The 17,794-nt window shown below is 52.6% G+C and overlaps 1 protein-coding gene across 4 annotated transcripts in view; it reads right to left on the reverse strand.

The window, feature by feature from the left end:
- INSR (insulin receptor) overlaps window positions 1-17,794 on the reverse strand; it is a 127,656-nt gene that overhangs the window by 29,199 nt on the left and 80,663 nt on the right. For 2 of the 4 annotated variants that reach the window (XM_045084535.1, XM_045084533.1), the window contains exons 4-11: window positions 14,204-14,352; window positions 13,099-13,243; window positions 11,385-11,599; window positions 10,325-10,451; window positions 8,514-8,764; window positions 6,499-6,666; window positions 2,621-2,822; window positions 882-917 (exon numbers count right to left, since the gene is read on the reverse strand). In XM_045084535.1, the coding sequence (XP_044940470.1) occupies window positions 882-917; window positions 2,621-2,822; window positions 6,499-6,666; window positions 8,514-8,764; window positions 10,325-10,451; window positions 11,385-11,599; window positions 13,099-13,243; window positions 14,204-14,352 (1,293 nt within the window). The remainder of the gene's footprint in view (window positions 1-881; window positions 918-2,620; window positions 2,823-6,498; window positions 6,667-8,513; window positions 8,765-10,324; window positions 10,452-11,384; window positions 11,600-13,098; window positions 13,244-14,203; window positions 14,353-17,794) is intronic. The other 2 variants (XM_045084549.1, XM_045084543.1) reach the window with 1 other exon arrangement.

Genomic DNA, 17,794 nt, shown 5'->3' on the forward strand with positions numbered 1-17,794 from the left:
GCGGACCCCCATGCCTCAAAGGTCCAGGCTTTTCTTTTCTGCAGGTTATATTCCAAATGGCCACTAGGGGTCAGATCAGAGCCACACAAATAAGCCTGAAAAAATACAGCTGAGAGAGTATCATCCCTCCACATGACCCTGACTTGCCTTTCCAGTCTCCCCGCCCCCCCTCGCCCCCTCGCCCCCCCCCCCACCGCTGGCTCCTTCCAGGGGCCCGTGATTCATCCCAAGGCCTTCCTTTCCGCAGCTTCTCTGCCTGTCCTCTCTTCCAGCGCAACCCCCCTTGGTGCTTCAAGACACCAGTCGCAGGGAAGCCGTCCCGTCCACAGGGGAGATCAGTGATACAGCACGCCTGCAGCCCTGCACTTGTCACCCCAAATAAAAACATTCTGCTCCTCCACTACTTGCTGCACGTGGCAGAGACTCTGTGTTCCAAGCACAGACCAACCCGCACCGTCGGTGCTGGTAAGTAAGAGCTTAGCGAGTGACTGCACGGAGGGCAACATGTGGCATCTACGAGGTGCCCAGAAAGTATACCCGCCCCCTACCGTCTATCTCTTTTTCTTGGGGGGGGGGGCTTGAACTCATGACCCAGAGATCAAGAGTCACCTGCTCCACAGACGGAGCCAGCCAGGCGCCCCTTGAGTCTACGATTTAGTTAAGGGTGTGTTAGTGCAGACTCGTTCCGGCATTCACGCCCAGACCCCATCTGAGGGTGAAGGCAGTTCCCGTATGAATTCGTGAAGCCTCCCAGATCGGCATGGCAGCCCATCACATGCATTAAAGCCACGGAAGCCTCTGGCGTCTCAAAGGCACACGGCATGCTTCCTGCCCTGCCTGGCCCCCAGCGGCCACACCGACCTCCTGCAGGGGAGTCGTACCTAGTGTCCTCAGCACCAGGGCTTGACGAGGATTTTCTGTGAAAACAAAACCAACGACTTTGAGGACAGACAAAACTCGTTCAGACAGACCTCTGGCTTCTGACTGATGGAAGCCACGTTCCCTCTGAGCAGCCCCAGGGTGTCCTGCCCTTGACTGTGGACCACGTCTCCCACCTCCCAAATCACAGTGTCTCCCCATCAGATGCAGAGAACACAGCAGGAGGGGGAGGAAAGAATCAGAGAAAATACCCGACCCCGGCCCGAGACCTGGCCAGCTGGGGTCCCCCTTCACGTGCCAAACTTGACTACATTTAAACATCACAACTGACTCAGCCATTCCCTTAAGTCCAGTAGTGTTTTGTTTTTAACTGGTAAGACGGTAACTGCCCCCCATGTCTGGGCTATGACATTTAGTGCTCTTTGGACTCAGGGTCATGGAGGGAAAAAAAAAATCCAAGAAAGAGGGGTGCCTGGGTGACTCAGTGGGTTAAAGCCTCTGCCTTCGGCTCAGGTCATGATCCCAGGGTGCTGGGATCGAGCCCCACATTGGGCTCTCTGCTCCCCAGGGAGCCCGTTTCCTGCCCCCCCCCCTCTCTGCCTGCCTCTCTGCCTACTTGTGATTTCTGTCAAATAAATAAAATTTAAAAAAAAAAAATCCAAGAAAGACATTTGTTTTTTAAATGTCACACAACAGCGGTTCTGGGAAAACACCTATTCATGTGAGAAGCGATGGCAGGCACTCAAATGGACCCATTTTAGAATCTTATTTAATCCCAATGTCACCCTTTTGGGGTTTCGATCCACCTCTGGAAACAGCCCGTTGCCTCAAGACATTGCCGGGGACCCCGTTCACTGAGGGCGGTGAAGGAAGCAGGACAGGGGGTGGCTCACAGCCTACACCCCTCACAGTTGCCAGAACCAGGGTCGGGTCCCTCACCAGCTCAGAAACACTGGCTCTGGACCCGTGGAAGGGAGGTGACAGCTGCATCAGTGCGTTACCCTAAAGACTCGGAAACTAAAGGGGCGCACGCAGCTGCTGACATCAGGCAGGTCCCCCCAGCAGAGGACCAGCTAGCTATCTCCAAACGTCCCCAGGGTCAAGGCTGTGAAGCCTGGGGGACTCATGCACTCTCAAGGTCCTAAGAAGTAAGAGCTACTATGATCAGCCCATGGCAGATAAGTAAACTGAGGCAGGACGAGCCATTTACCTAAGCATCTCTGCCTCTGGGAAAGGCATGGACCAGGATGAGTAGCCTGGGGTCGTTGTCACTGCCAACCCCACCCCCATAGACATGGGCAGAGCCTTTCACTCGCTAAAGGAAACTCAATAGGCTTAACTAGGAGAAGCCTCTGGGTTTTGAAGGTGCCGCAGAAATTTCCAGAAGGACCAGAAGGGTGGAGAGATGAACAAAGAAAATGCTCGGAGCTTGAGACTTCTAGATAATTCAAGCACGGGGCCAGGGGAGCGTTCTTTCTGCCACAAAATCTAACTGAGATTTAAGAACGCAGATGGAGACCCGAGGCTGGGCTAGGGTTTGGGCCACATGGGGAAGCAAATGTTGAGGGTTTTTCGGGTTTTTGGTTTTTTTTTTTTTTTTAATTTTCCCCCATCTGGAGTGCTTACTTGCTCTATTTCTTACTGAATCTCTTCCTTTACCGGCCCCCCCGCTGGGTCTCCCCTTCACCTTGTTCCCCAGGTCATGACCACCCCCCACATGGAGCCAAGGAAGAGTCCTGACCTGGGGACGAACACCACATTGTGCAGGTAATCCTCAAAGGTCTTCCTAAAAGAGGACTCCTCCAGCTCCTTGAGGATCTGGGAGTCTGTCTTGGGGCAGGAGCAGCACTCGCCGGCGGACTCCTCGTGTTCACTCTGGTTGTGCTTCGGGGAGCCCTCAGCCTCGAACGGCGGAGACCAGGTCCGGGACGGCAGCTTCAACCCTAGAGACAGGCAGAGCAGGTGGCCTGGGATCCTTCTCCTCACCCCGCAACACACACGCCCCCAGTGGGGTCCTTCTCAGAGGGGCTGGGCGCACGGGACATCTGTGCGTGTCAGGGTGTTCCAGAAACTGCAAGGTCACCCCATCGGGCTGGAGGAAGTGACCACTGCGCAGTCCCAAATTAAGGAATGAGCTACGCACACATCTTGGTGTAAAGCAGTTTGGACTGAGCAAAAAGCAAGTGCAAAGTCCCTGGGGTAGGGATTTCCCTGGCATGCTGACAGACACCAAGAACCCCAAGGAGCTAGAAGGACAGGATGAGGGACAGGATGGTGGGAGGCGGGACTAGAAAAAGGCTGGGGGCGGGGCCAAGTGACAGTTGCATGAATGAATGACTCAGGCAGTCAACCATATAAAGTGACAGGAGGCCATATAAAGGGTCCGAACCACAGACCCAATGGTGGCCAAATCAAAGAATCCAAAGTTTCTGCAGGAATCCAGCAATCAGTAGAGCTGTGGTCCTTCCACAGGGTCGGGGGTGGAGGAGGAGATTCTGCCCCGTCCTGCACCCCCAGGACACGGGGCAAGGTCTAGAGATGTCCGGGCTGTGAGGAATACTGAGGGGTGAAGGAGACTCCGGCCCCCCCGGGGGGGTGGGGGTTGGGTCGGTGCCAGTGAGGCCGGGCGAGGCGGTGGGGGCTGCTGCTGACCATCCCACGAGGCTCGGGACAGCCCCGCCCCACAGAATGATCTGGCCCCAAATGTCAACAGTGCTGAAGGAGAGACACTCTGGTCTAACGACATGAGGGGAGATTGGGGGGGGGGCTATTTCTCAAAAACAAAGTTGTTTTTCAAGTACCACGGACTGGCCGTGTCTCACCCCGAGTCCTATCCCAGGGACACCTGCCAGCCGCCGTGTGAGCCACAGAGGCGCTTTGGGTGCGACTGGGAAGCGTGAAAGTTACGCTCTTTGGGCAAAATCCACGAAGGGCCCTGGGATTCGCCTTCCCCGCCGCCAGCCCTGGCACCCGGAGCCTCCTAGGGGCGACTGAGCACTTTTTTCCTCTCCCCTTGAATGGGTCCTGGAGACAACGGGCCCGAAGTCCTTTCCCGTGAACAGGGAGTATCCACTCGGAAGCCCCAGTATTTATACAGCCGTGAACGGCCGCAAGGGGCTCTCAAAGATGCTTGCGACACTGATGAACGGACAGAGACTAACCTGGCTGGGGTAACCATTACAGGGACTGGTCATGGCATTATGGGCGGAAGGAAAAGTTCGGGTGTCCTTTGTGAGGGAGGATCCTGAGAATTTTCTGGAGAGGAAAGGGCTTTCTGATCAGGTCAGACACACTTCCTCACTCCTGTTACACTCTCTGGCTCCCACCTCAGGGCACGTAGTGGCCCATGGTTCTTCTGTGACTACACAGTAAAAGTATAGGAAATGGGGCACCTCGGACAGTCCCGTCCAGAGAGACAGGGAGGAGACAGTGGGAGCCGGGGCTGGGGCAGGGGCTGGGGCAGGGGCTGGGGAGTCTGTGCTTCACGGGGACAGAGTCTCCATTTGGGGAGATGGAAAGTTCTGGAGAAGGATGGCGGGGACAATAATACGTGTGCTTACTGTCACTGAGCCGTGCACTTAAGAACGGTTAAGAGGATCAATTTTATGTTATATATTTCACCACAATTTTTTAAAATGCAGTTGGTAATTTTAAAAATGCAGCTGGATTCTAGGACTGAAATACGTAAGGGAGTCGAACTTCAATGTTCACACACACACACACAAGAGAAAAAACCGAGTGATGGATGTATGAGCTAACTCCCTACCTGGGAGAAATCCCTTTAGGGCATACAGGTGTATCAAAATCATCCCGACAGGCACTTTCAATATCTTACAGTTTTACCTTTCAATATCCTATAATTCAACCATATTTTAATAAAGCCAAGAGCAGAGGGAGGGACGTCCCTGGTGATATTAATGGGAAACCACTATTAGTCATAATTAGTAAGCTTATTTATTTTACGTATTTTTTTCAAATTGTGGTAAAATACACATAACACAAAATTTAACGTCTTCATCCTTTCTAAGTGCATAGCTCAGCGGCACGAAGCACATTCACACCATCCTGCCGTCATCCCCACCCTCTGTCTCCAGAACTTTCCATCTGGAAAGTACTTCCATGAAGTACGGACTCCCCTCCCCTTCCCCGAGTCCTGGCTGCCACCATCTTCCTGCTGCCTCTGTGAACGCGACTCTTCTGAGGACCTCCTACGGGTGGAATAGTACCATATCGGTCCTCAGTTTATTTTTTAATTCCATAAACTCCCTGATCATTACAAATTAAGCCATGTTTAAACAGCCACATTGTAATGACAGAATTAAAGTTGTTACTCTTTTAAAAAAAAAAAAAAAAGGAAAGCACCGAGGGCCTCTGCTGGTGGTGGTTCAAGCTGGTGGTTTCGGTTACTCGAATGCGGGGCCAAAAGCTCACAGCTCAGCTGAGGCCTGTGTTTGCTCCTGAGTTATATAAAGCGTCTGAGGAGATAAATCACGTTTGCAAGCCTCAGCTCAGGGGCGGGAGCGGTGGGGGGGGATGAGGTCACAGGCATACATATAGCACATGATCTTAGAGCTGGGACAGCTCCCAGAGATCTGGCCTCCCGCCCCGTCTCCCGAAAAGGAGGTGGCCAGCGACTGGCTCGGTGACTCGCCCAAAGCCCTACATCGGGTCAGAGGTCTCGCCAAGCGTGGCCTGCAGGCTCGAGGCCTCTGCCGCTGGCCAGCCCTCCCCGAGCCCTTGCCTCCAAGGTCAAGGGCTGAGGAAATCACGAACTCAAAACAATCTAAAGAAAAATAAATACAGACAAACATAACACACACACATATCCACACACACCCAAAAACTAAAACCTAAAGAAAAAAAAAAATGACATCTGTTTCTTTGGTTTGATGGTTGGTTTGATTTTTTTTAATCCAGCTTTAAAATTTTAAACTAATTTATACAAACTAGTCTGAGGCTCAGAAAATTTTCTATTTTCCTGCAAATGGATGAAGCCTATGAAGCCCTCATGTGAGGGGGGGGGCGGGGAGGTCATCACTGGTATAAATTTTTCACGGAAAGCACAGAAGGGAACACATGACCAGTCCTTGCTACCTAATCCTTAACACATTAAGGGTCTAAATGCGGGGCCTAAAACTCTTCCCTGACTTTTGTCATTAACCCCTCGACTCCGAGCTTAGCCCCCAAATCCAGGCACTTTCATAAATTCTGGAGAGGAAAGGGCTTTCTGATCAGGTCAGACACACTTCCTCACTCCTGTTACACTCTCTGGCTCCCACCTCAGGGCACGACCCCCCCAAATCCAGGGGGTCGACAGAGCTGCATCCCCACAGCGGGAAAGGGGGAGGGGAAGAAAATTTCAGAAGGAGATGGCACCAAGACATGGGAACTATCTGGTTTTGACACAAGTCAAAGTGGGACAAGGGGTGATGTTTAGAAATGTGTCTGCATGTTTTCGTAGAGGAAGCAATGGCGTGTGTGAGTCTATGCTCCCCAAACGTAGACTGGGAAGCCTCCCTGGGCCCAGGCGGGTCCCTGGGCCCGGGCGGGGACGGGGATGCTTGCCCAGAAGCAGCATCATCTGCTCCCACAAACTCCGCCCCCACCCCCGGCACTTACCTTTGAGGCAATAGTCCAGCTCGTACAGCTCACTGTCTTCCGCCTGCCTCTCCCAGAAAACCAGGTAGTGTGTGATGTTGCCGTTGGGGTCCGAGGGAGGTTTCCACTTGAGGATAATCTGGGACGAGGAATTCGAAACGGAGATTGGATCCAGGGGGACGGAAGGGTCTGCAAAGAGAAAGGGGAAGCAGGTGCACCAGTGAGCAGGAGGGTGACTGGCCGCCGGGCGGGCGTAGGAAGGCGTAGGAAAGGTCAGAGGAATCATGGGGATGTTCGCTGCGGTGTTCTTTAACGGCAGAGAACCCTGGAGACACATGGAAAGCTCACGGGGCAAGTGCACAGGGTACCAGATGACAGTCCATTCATGCCGCAGACTACAGACCCCTTCACTTATTCACTGATGCGACACGCCATCTAGGAAGGCTCCAAGTGCGTGCCAAGCTGTCTCTGTTCCAGGCACTGGAAAGACGTTGGGGAAAGGGAGGGTAGTGGGAAGAGAGAAACACACTCACATTCTCCAGGTAACATCCGCCCCCAATGGAATCCAGTCGTGGAGCAACTTTCAGCACTGGGACACCCCTATTGCTGAGACGGTACCTCCACCTAACACCCCCCAGAATGCACCACCTTTCAGGCTCCACAAAACCCAGCCCTTGAGAACGCAGGTGTCCGAGGGTGCAGGTGAGGCTCTCAAGGCAGAGAGCACTGTGGGTTCAAAGATCCGGAAGTCAGAAGCTTCCAGAAACTGTGGAGTCCTTTGGTATTGCTGGAGGATACAAGAAAGGGGGGGCACCCCCTAAAAAAGCTGGGGCTGGCTCATAATACCTGGACTGTATCCCATGGGACAGGGTTTCTCCCTCAGTACCAAGGACATCTGGGGCCAGGTGATTCCTTGTGGTGGGATCTGCCCTGTGCACGGCGGGGTGCCAAGCAGCATCCAACGCTGGTAACCCCACAACCACATCACGACAACCAAAACTGTCTCCAGACGTCACCAAGTGGCCGCAGCGCGGGGGGCAGAATCACCCCAGGGTTGAGGACCTCCACGACAGGAGAAGGACTTGGGCTTCATGAAAATACAAATACCACTAAACTGCTATGAAATACCCCTGCCCCCTCCAAAAAAAAGGGGGGGCACAGAGATGACATAAAAATAGCAAGACACAATTGTCGAAGCTGGGAGACAGTCCGTGGGGCTCCTTTTCCTCCTACTTTTGTAGATATTTAAAAATTCTCCTTGGGTGCCTGGGTGGCTCAGTTGGTTAAGCAGCTGTCTTTAGCTCAGGTCATGATCCCAGCGTCCTGGGATCGAGTCCCACATCGGGCTCCCAGCTCCGTGGGGAGCCTGCTTCTCCCTCTGACCTTCTCCCCTCTCATGTTCTCTCTCACTGTCTCTCCCTCAGATAAATAAATAAAATCTTAAAAAAATTTTTTTTTTCCAGAATGGGGGCGCCTGGGTGGCTCAGTGGGTTGAGCCTCTGCTTTCGACTCAGGTCGTGGGTCTTGGGGTCCTGGGATCGAGTCCCACATCGGGCTCTCTGCTCAGCAGGGAGCCTGCCTCCCCCTCTCTCTCTGCCTGCCTCTCTGCCTACTTGTGATCTCTGTCTGTTAAATAAAATAATTAAAATCCTTAAAATAAAAAAAAAATTTCCAGAATGGGAAGCAATATGCACATAGGCTACTGCCTTGTCTTTTGAAATTCTAAGCCTCGGCACCCGGCTCTTTTAGAAGCCAATAAGCACATCACAGAGCCCTTCCTACAACATCACTGCGTCAACGTGTTCAAGGCAAGATGTCCAGTTTGTGTAAGAAACACTTACTAGGGGCGCCTGGGTGGCTCAGTGGGTTAAGCCTCTGCTTTCAGCCCAAGTCATGATCCCAGGGTCCTGGAATCGAGCCCCTCATCAGGCTCTCTGCTCAGCGGGGAGCCTGCTCCCCACCCCCCGCCTGCCTCTCTGTCTGCTTGTGATCTGTCAAATAAATAAATAAAATCTTAAAAAAAAAGAAACACTTACTAGTGGCATCCGTCTGCACATAGATGATGTCACTCTTGGCCCCGTACGTGCGGCGTTCATCAGAAAAGGTAACCAAGGTCTTGACAAAAATGGCGTACTGGGTCCAGGGCTTGAGACCCCGCATCAGCCACCCTGGGTGGTTCTGCGACTTGGGGTCATTGGACCGCAGAGGGGGGTCAATGTCCACCACGGTCCAGCTGTTGGAGCCACATGCGTCCTGCCCGTCGAACTCGGTCACATTCTGGTAAGGGCTTTCAAGACAAAGCAGAAGGCGGTTATCATTCCATGACTCCCGTTCTGAGGATAGAGACACGCAACAGAGAAGGTGACGTCCTATAGGGCTGCCTCCTGTTCACCAACAATCTTATGCCACAAAGAAAAATGACACGGACCCCAAAGAGAAGGGACCCCTAGCACAATTTTCCAATTATATCAAGAGTGATGATGTTGATACCAACTATCTCACTACTCATCGGTAAGACTACAGGAGAGGGGCGCCTGGGTGGCTCCGTTGGCTAAGCATCAGACTCTTGATTTTGGCTCAAGTCATGATCTCAGGGTTGTGAGACTGAGCCCCGCATCAGGCTCCACACTCAGCATGGAGCCTGCGGGAGATTTTCTCTCCCTTTCCCTCTGCCCCTCCCCCCACTCTGCACACAGGCGTACTCTCTCTCAAATGAAGAAATAACATTCGGAGAAAAAAAAAATCCATGAGAGACTGAGTGCTACTTTTCAGCACACAGTCTCAGCAAAATAAACCTTCAAAGATGGTGCAATTACTCATAAGAATACCATCACAACTTCCAGCATCTCCCTCTAAAAGTTTAGCACAGTCAGAAGACCCTGGATGGCTTCGTCAGTGGAGTACCCAACTCCTGATCTCAGGGTTGTAAATTCAAGCCCCATGTTGGGTATACAGATTACTTAAAAACAAAATTTTTTAAAAAAATTTTTTTCAGCATAGTTGTATACAGCAGACCCTTGAACAACGTGGGCCGAATGGCGTGGGTCCACTCATGCGTGGATGGATTTTTTACAGTCCGGGACCATAACTGCATTTTCCCTCCTTGTGACTTTCTTAATAGCATTTTCTTTTCTCTAGCAGACTTTCTTGTAAGAACACAGTCTGTAATACATATAACATCCAAAATCCACATCAGTCAATAGTTTGTGTTATCAATAAGGCTTCCAGGAAACAGCAGGCTATTAGCAACTAAGTTTGGGGGAGGGATAAAAATTGTGTGTGGATTTTTGGCTGGGTAGGGGAGTCAGTGCCCCTAGCTTTGGCATTATTCAAGGGCCAACTGTACTCAGAATGACTGGGTGTTGTTTAATGGGGACAGTTTTCGTTTGGGAAGAGAAGATTCTAGAGACGGACGCTGGAGACAAGTGCACAACACTGTGAATGTGCTTAACGAGCTGTACAGAGAAACTGAGTCCAAGGGGCCAATTTTATGTCACGTAGGTGTTGCCACAATTCTTTAAATGTTGGGGAAAAAAAATACAAAATTGATATGCAAATAAATCTTTAAAAACCCACTAAGCAGACTGAGCGAATTCCGTTAAGGATGTCCTGGCGAGATGTACGGATGATGAGGCACAGTGGGATGTTGCTGTAGGAAACTTGGCATAAGAAACCGGTTTGTTTTAATTTCTGGTTTTGACAAACGGGGATTTTACTAACTTCCCAGGCCATCGGCTTGTGAGATGGTAAAAAGGGACCGATGACAGCCATCCCCAAGGAAGAGAGAGGCAGCGGAGTCTCCAAGGGGACCCTCCGAACCCGCACACCTCTTTTATCTCCTACTTACGCCTCTTTGTAGAAAAGCATGAACCCCAAAAGGTCTCGGAAGTCAGGGGGCCAGTATGGCTCCCATTTTAGCAAGATCTTGTCGTACGATGTCCGAATGTAAGAGAATTTAAGGAGTTCGTTCTCACCTAAGAAAGTTTAAAAACAGTAACGGTATCAGCACTAAAAACGTCCTTCAGCCCAGCCCGGAACAGGTGATCCTGCATCTCCAAGCACGCCCACGGGAAGGGGGAGGTCAGTCTGCTGCCTCCTGGGTGGGCCTCACTCCCACACGCCTCCTCCTGGGGCTCGGAGGCCAGAGCCGGTCTCGCAAGCTGGCCCCTACTATGAGCCCGTGACCCGGCCAGAGGCTCAACAGTACGTAACAGCGGTCAGCACCCACCCAGAAGGACGCCGCGCCAGTAATCACTGGGAGAAGTCATTTTTAAGAGAAACGTCTGTCCCGGCACAATGCTGGCATCCAGGTGGGCTTCGGGGCCTTACGTGTCGGAAGACGTTCAATCCCGGTGCAAATGGAACATGTGCTGAGGGAGCTCAGAGAAACGAGCCCGATCACGGAGAGACCATGCCTTACACAGAGCGGCAGGCCAGCAAGCAAGCATCCCTTAAGCTCCACCCCAGCCTGCTCTCCCTCCCTCCCGAGTTCCCACACTCCGCTGCAATGACCCGAGTCCCTTGGCGCCTCAAGGCTCAGATGTCCCTTCCAGAGAGAACCTGTCAGGGCAGTGTCGTCAGCGGGAAGCCTCTGGCTCTATTAGCAGCTACGGGACCTGCTAGAGCACTGGAGCCAAGGCCATCTATATGGAAGAACTGAATCATTCATTCATTCATTCATTCAATGCCAATGGAGTTATCTTCCAGAATCAGGCACTGTTATCTCTCTAATCACTAAGATAAGATACACCTGTCCTCGGTATTTCAGAAGCGGAACCCTATGACTCAGACTTGTTCCAGCTCACTGAGAGGCAACGACACCCCCCACCCGGGGGCCAGTCCTCGAGGAGGAAGGCGGACACCTTATCTGGTCCACCGGCTGGAAGGACCAGGACATCACCACTTACAAGACGCCTGGTCCCCGTTGGTCTTCAGGGCAATGTCGTTCCTCTCCTGGCGCCCCTTGGTTCCCGAAACTTCCTCCATCTTGTGAATTTCTGACAAGCAGAGTTTGGGATTATAGTGGAAGAAGAGTTTCCCCTGAGTGATGGTGAGGTTGTGTTTGCTCCAATCCCAAAGCTGCCTTAGGTTCTGGTTGTCCAAGGCGTAGAAAGAGTAGTTCCTACGGAAACATACACAAGCCTAGTCATTCACGGGCTTGTAACCTCCAACGCCAAGACAGCGGGGCCGCGGCTGGAGCTGTGACCCTGAGCAGCCCAGAAATGGACAGAACCTGGGTCCCTGCTGGACAGCCCTCCTCAGACCTGTCACTCGTGAGTCTGTCCCCATCTGCAGGAAACACAGCTAGTCTGGCTTTCTGTTGTCTTACTGACCTAAACAGAGTCAGTAGACCTCGAGGGAAGGGGATCTGGGAAATGAAGATGGACAATTAGGGCCAGGAGAGGAGTTCCATTTTGTACCTGTGGCATCTGAGGCTTCTGGGGGTTGCCGGGCTAGAGAGAGGCTCGAGGGTAAGCCAGAGCCGGACTCTTAGCACACGTAGGAGGAGACCGCTAGAGAGACAGCCAAGGCTGGGAGCCCCCCGCGGCAAGTCTCAAAGGCAGGTGGAGTGAAGGGGCCTGGGAGGGGGAGGGGGAGGCAGGGAGAGTATCTCCAAAAAGGAGACTCCCACGGGCCAGAGATGAGAATTCCAGCAAGGAAGAGTCAATGACAAAGGAGACCAAGAGGTGTCGCTCCTCTCCTGGCCTCACTGAGGAGGTGGAGGGCACAGAGCTGGAGCTGGACCCCCTGAGATCTCCCAAGAGTGCCTGTATCTACCTCCTTGGCTAGGTCTCTCGACACGTCCCAGCACATTCCTTCCTCTCAAGGCTTCTCCAGGCACTGTCCCCTAACAGATTCTCCGGGGGCTTTAAAACCCCTAAGTTCTGTCACGGTAAGTACATGTAATGATACTGTATCACATATTTAAAAGCTGCTAAGAAAGTAAATGTTAGAAGTTGGCTGGGCGTCTGCCTTTGGCTCAGGTCATGTTCTCAGGGTCCTGGGATCGAGTCCTGCATTGGGCTCCCTGCTCAGTGGGGAACCTGCTTCTCCCTCTCTGTCCGCCACTCCCCTTGCTGGTGCTCTCTGTCCAATAAATGAATTAAATCTTTTTTAAAAAATAAGATTTACGCTCTTAGCAACGTGTAAATGTAGAATACAGTATTGTTAACAATGGTCACGATGAGTACATTAATTACACCCCAGGACTTGCTTATTTTTATGACTGGAAGTCCGACCCCTCGGACCCCCGGGGAAGGTCTCCTCCTGCTCCCTACCCCTGCTTCTGGCAACACCAATCGACTCTCTGTGTCTCCAAGCTTGCTTTTGTGGTTTTGTTTTTAGATTCCTCATGCAACTGAGATCCTACAGCATTTGTCTTTCTCTGACTTATTTCACTCATAGTAACATCCTCAAGGTCCATACACGTTGCTGCAAATGGCAGGATTTCCTTCCTTTTTATAGCTGAGTGATATTCCACTGCATGTACGGGCCCCATCTTTATCCATCTGTCCGTCCACGACACAGGTGTTTCCGTGTTTTGGCAGAAACCCCTCCTTCACTTTAACTTATGAACCTCCTCGCAAGCACCCGGACCGCACACAGAACCAGGCCACATACCCGATTTCCAAGGTCTCTCCTCGAATCAGCCGTAACTTCCGGAAAAAGGAAAGTGACACAAGAGCGTAGGATCTCCGGATTTTCAGATACCCAGAAATTTCCTCAATGAGTCCGAGGTTGGCCTCCAGCTCAGCTGCCAGGTTGTCTAAGGAAAGGGGAGAAGACCCCGTGAGCTTCTACAGAAGTATTTTAATCTTCCCATAATCACTCATAGGGAGGAGTCAGCCTAGAGGTTGCAAGTGACTTCAACACGCCCTGCTCAAAATGTATCAAACTTAGAATACTAATCAAAGCCTTTACCGCAGGGTCTGCAAGTCTCTATATAAGTGACCAGCGCATTTTTTCCTCATCCTTTACCTTGTATGCCCTTAAACAAGCTAGGCATCCTTCTGCCTCAGGACCTTTGCACTGGCTTCCTCCTTTGTCCAGAGTATCATTCTCTCATAGATCTGCTTGGTTTGATTCATCTCCAGCTCAAGGCATCCCACTTCAGAGCAGAATCCCCCTCAAAAACAGCAGACCCCTTTATTCTCAATCTCAGAGGCTGGCAAACGACAGGAAGCCCAGTGGCCGAAATTCCAGTCCGTTTTGTAAATAACAATAACGTTTAACTGGAAAAGAGCCACGCCCCTTCGTTCTCAAGTTCTACAGTGGCAGAGACCACCTGCCCCCCCCATTTCCCTGCCTCACTTCCCTCCATGGTGGGGACCACCCCAAGTTTACGTCATACACTGATGTATTGATTTGTAGGACCCATCGTGGGGGGCTTTGCTTTGCTTTGTTCCCTGGGAGTCTGCATTCAATAAATGCTTGCTGAAAATATAAACAAAAGGATGCTTTTTTTTGCCTGCAACCACATTTCTGGAAACACAGCCCACAGACCTGCCACAGGGCACGTGGCCTACTCATTACAAATGCAAATTCCCAAGTCAGAATGCCAATTCCCAACTTGGAAAACTAGAATCTCTGGGTGGGCGGGGCCAGGACTGAGCCACCAATTTGAATTTCGGGTCTGGAAGCCAACTCCTCAAACTCCTCCCCCGTTGTGCAGCTGGGAAGGTAGGTCCTCACCCCCAGGGCAGCCCCCCGCCCCCAGAGCACTCACTGCCCCCTCGGATGTTGATGATGAGGCTTCCGTTGACCACCGTGCAGCCTCGAAGCTCCTGGGCAGACGTCACCGAGTCAATGGTCTTCTCGCCTTCCAGGATGTGGCAGACCTTGGGACAGGGGCCCAGGCATGGAGTGCACATCAGGCTGAGGACAGAGTAGAGAGAGGGGGTCAGGGCACCCAGGACCCCACATGCCAGGACTGCACCGGGCCCAAGGGACAGGACTTACGCTGTTACCCTAAGGCTGGGCATTTCAACCACAGCATTGCTGACATGCGGGGCAGGAGAAATTCTTTGTGGTGAGTGTGTCCTGGCGCTGGAAGGTTGTGAGGAGCCCCCCTGGGCCTCCCCCACTCCATGCCAGCCAAAAATGTCTCCAAACGTCGTCCCTTCTGCCGACAGTGGGACAAATCACCCCCAGTAAGAACCACCGCATAAAGGGGCAGGTGTGTACCATCCTCCATGCCTGCAAGTCCTACAGCTTTACCACGAAGGCAGGGGACTCACACTTCTCCCCTAAAACAACGAGGGTCCCACATACCCCAAAGTAATGGGATTCACTCTGCACCCCCAGGAGGATCCTGTTCTACCCCGAAGAGGCAGGACTCATGCCATCACACCGAAGGGATGAGACTTGGGTGTTATCACGTGATGGGAACTGTTCCAAGCTGATGGGCCTTTCGGAGGATTTCCACTGCCCCGTACCATGGTGGGGCTGCCCCCACAGGGCAGAACTGCGGCCGCTGCTCCCAAGGAGACCAGGTGCTTACTGTTGCATGGGGTACGATGTGCCCACACCTGTAACACAGCCTGGCACAGGACAGTGTCTGACGGGCGCAGCCTCTGGCTCTGCTGACCATAGCCAGTGGTCCTTGAAGGGGGTGGGTTCTTGGCTAGCACAGCACTCCAAGGTCCAGGCAAGACTACAGGATCCAGGCCAGGCTGGACACCACCTTCCACCCATCCCCAGGGATTCAGAGGTGGTGGGCACGCACCCAAGTCAGTCCAGAGAGGGTTTTATCAAACTTCCCAGGGGGAGAAACCGTCTAAACCACGTGGCACGTACAGAACAAGAATCACCAGTCCTTGCTCTGATGATCACTTTTCACTAGCGGTATCACTGCTGCTACTGTTGTCAGTCACACACCCCTGGCATATCCGATTCTTCAGAATGACCTTGGTGACAGCAGTCCTAGGTCCTGGCACAGAGCTTCAAAGGCCCTTGGCATTCCCTGAGAGGTGGGAGCCCCTTTGTTATGCTACCGAGGGGACAGCGTGGGGTGGGGGGGGTCCCTGTGTAGCTGCAGGATGGGGTCCGGTCACCCAGAAGACCAAAGGTAGGATCCAATCTGTGGGTTTTTCAGTCACTGAAAACGAGCGTTCAATCACATGGTCAAGAAGTCCCCAGGTCACAGCTCTGTAATGAGAGCCCAGAGGAAATTCTGGACACTGGCTCTGTGAAGTTTCCACGGGGCAGAGCTGGGCATCTCCGCGGTAATTAAGGATGAAGCTGTACTTGGGAATGTGTGCAGGGTCAGTGCCTGACACTGACCAGCTCTGATTCTCAACGTCCCGCTGGAATCAACGTTCCGTCAGCAGGAAGACCCGGCCCTGAGCCACAGGCCAGATATGGAACTCGGCTGCCCCGCCCCCGAAGCCCCCTCTTTGAGAAAGCTCTGGGGGCCTAGATGGTTGACTGCCCGAGGGACCCCACGTCTCCCTCCCACTCCAATTCCTCTTCTTATGCTTTAAATTCACCAGGAAAGGGCGAACCCACAAAACCGTGGACACCCGCCCTCGGGTCCTAGCAAAGGCAGAGCTGCAGGTTCTCTCTCTCTCTCTCTCCTTCCCCGTGACCTCGCTGTGTGGCCCCCGAGGCTCCGTGTGCCCTCTGGTGAGGACTCATGAGTCATCGCCCTCGTTTCTCTAAGTTCCCAGATAGTCTTTGCTGAAGTGCGTCAAGTGATCATAGGAAGAACCACAAGGGCCGGCCCAGCGATAAACAGGGGCACTGATGGAGAAACGTCTGGAGCTCTCCATGAGCGACGTGTACCTCCTGGCCGACCCCTGCCCGCGTCCCTAACCAAGGGTGCTACCATCAACGGGCTCGGGACTGACAGAATGGTATGGGATTTTTTTTTTTTTAAGTACTGTGACCTGTTCTAGCAAATTACTGAACCTGAAAAGGATATGTGAGAACCCCTACATGTATAGCCAGCCGAGGAGAAGCGTGGGTGGCCCAGGTACTCCGAAGCATGCTGGCATCTGGAGCGAGCACTGGACTGTGGAGGGCACAGCCCGATGCTCACTCTGGGTGGCTGGGGTCCGAACTGCCCCCCAGACACCCGGCTTACATTAGAACAGCTGGCGCGGAAATGGAACAGGGACCCAATGTTTGGGTTCTTTTGTTGATTCTGCAAATAACTCCCAGAGCACCTGTAAGGTGACAGGTGATACTCTAGGCCAGGGATCGGCCAACGATGGCCCTGCAGGCCAGATCTGGCCAGCCACCTGTCTTTGTAAATAGCATTACGCAGGAGCCCGGCCGCGCCCACTGGTTGACGTTTCATCTATGGTTCTCTTGCCCTATAGGGGCTGAGCTGCATAGCTGCAACAGAGGCCATATGGCCCTCAGAGCTGAAAATATTTACTATCTGGCCCTTTGCCAGCGCCCATCCTAAGCCGCAGGCATATATGAGTGAAGGAAACAGGCGATCTACTTTCCCCGTGGGAGATGACAAGGCCACAAGTTGTCTGCAGCCCATCCCGACAAGAAGTGCGGGTACTCCCCATTCAGAGAATCTGGGCTTGCCCACGTGACTTGCTTTGGCCAATGGGACGTTAACAAATTTAAAGCAGAGGGGAAAAGTACGTGCACACTGGGGCAGGCCCTCGGGCTGGCTGCTGGGCTAAGAAACCACACGGGGAGAGGCCTCGGCCGCCCAGTCGAGATAGGAGAGGCTCGGTGCAGCGCAGGCTGGACAAACCACCGGTCAACCCCGGAAATCATTACAAATCAGAAATGAGTGTTGTCTCGAGTCACTAAGTGTTGGGAGGTCTGTTACACAGACAGAGCTCACCGATACACTGTGAAACCTACAGTCAGGCGGCGAAGGCACTTAAGACAGCAATTAGCAGTAAATGCTGGGAAAAGAGTGAAAACTGTGCGATGTGCCAAGGAGTGGCTGCACGTTCATTCAGACGGGGCAGTCAAATATAGGGAACGGGCTTTTCAGCTGGGAGCTGTATGGCAGGCGAAGATCATTCGGTGGTCAGGGGTGGGGGGGGGGTGAGGGATGCCCCACCCCCACCACACTCTAACATTCATCCCACAGAGCAAGCCCTCCTCATTCCAGGAAAGAGCACCCCGGTGCGCCCACCAGGAACCTAAGTCACCCCAGATAGTGAAGCTTTCTAACGAAATCACATGGCTTCCTAGACCTCTGTTCCAAAACCATCAGAAACCATTTCCCAGATAAACCTATCTGGTTCTATTTGGTATCAAACCACATTAGAAAATGAGAGCACTAAAGTCTTTCAGCAAATAAAAGCTCTGGAAGAAAAGCTTTGGAAGGAAAAGCTAGTGT

This window comes from Mustela putorius, unplaced genomic scaffold (assembly GCF_011764305.1).
Source record: "Mustela putorius furo isolate JIRA1106 unplaced genomic scaffold, ASM1176430v1.1 tig00000095_pilon_pilon_pilon, whole genome shotgun sequence".
Classification (NCBI taxonomy): Eukaryota; Metazoa; Chordata; class Mammalia; order Carnivora; family Mustelidae; genus Mustela; species Mustela putorius.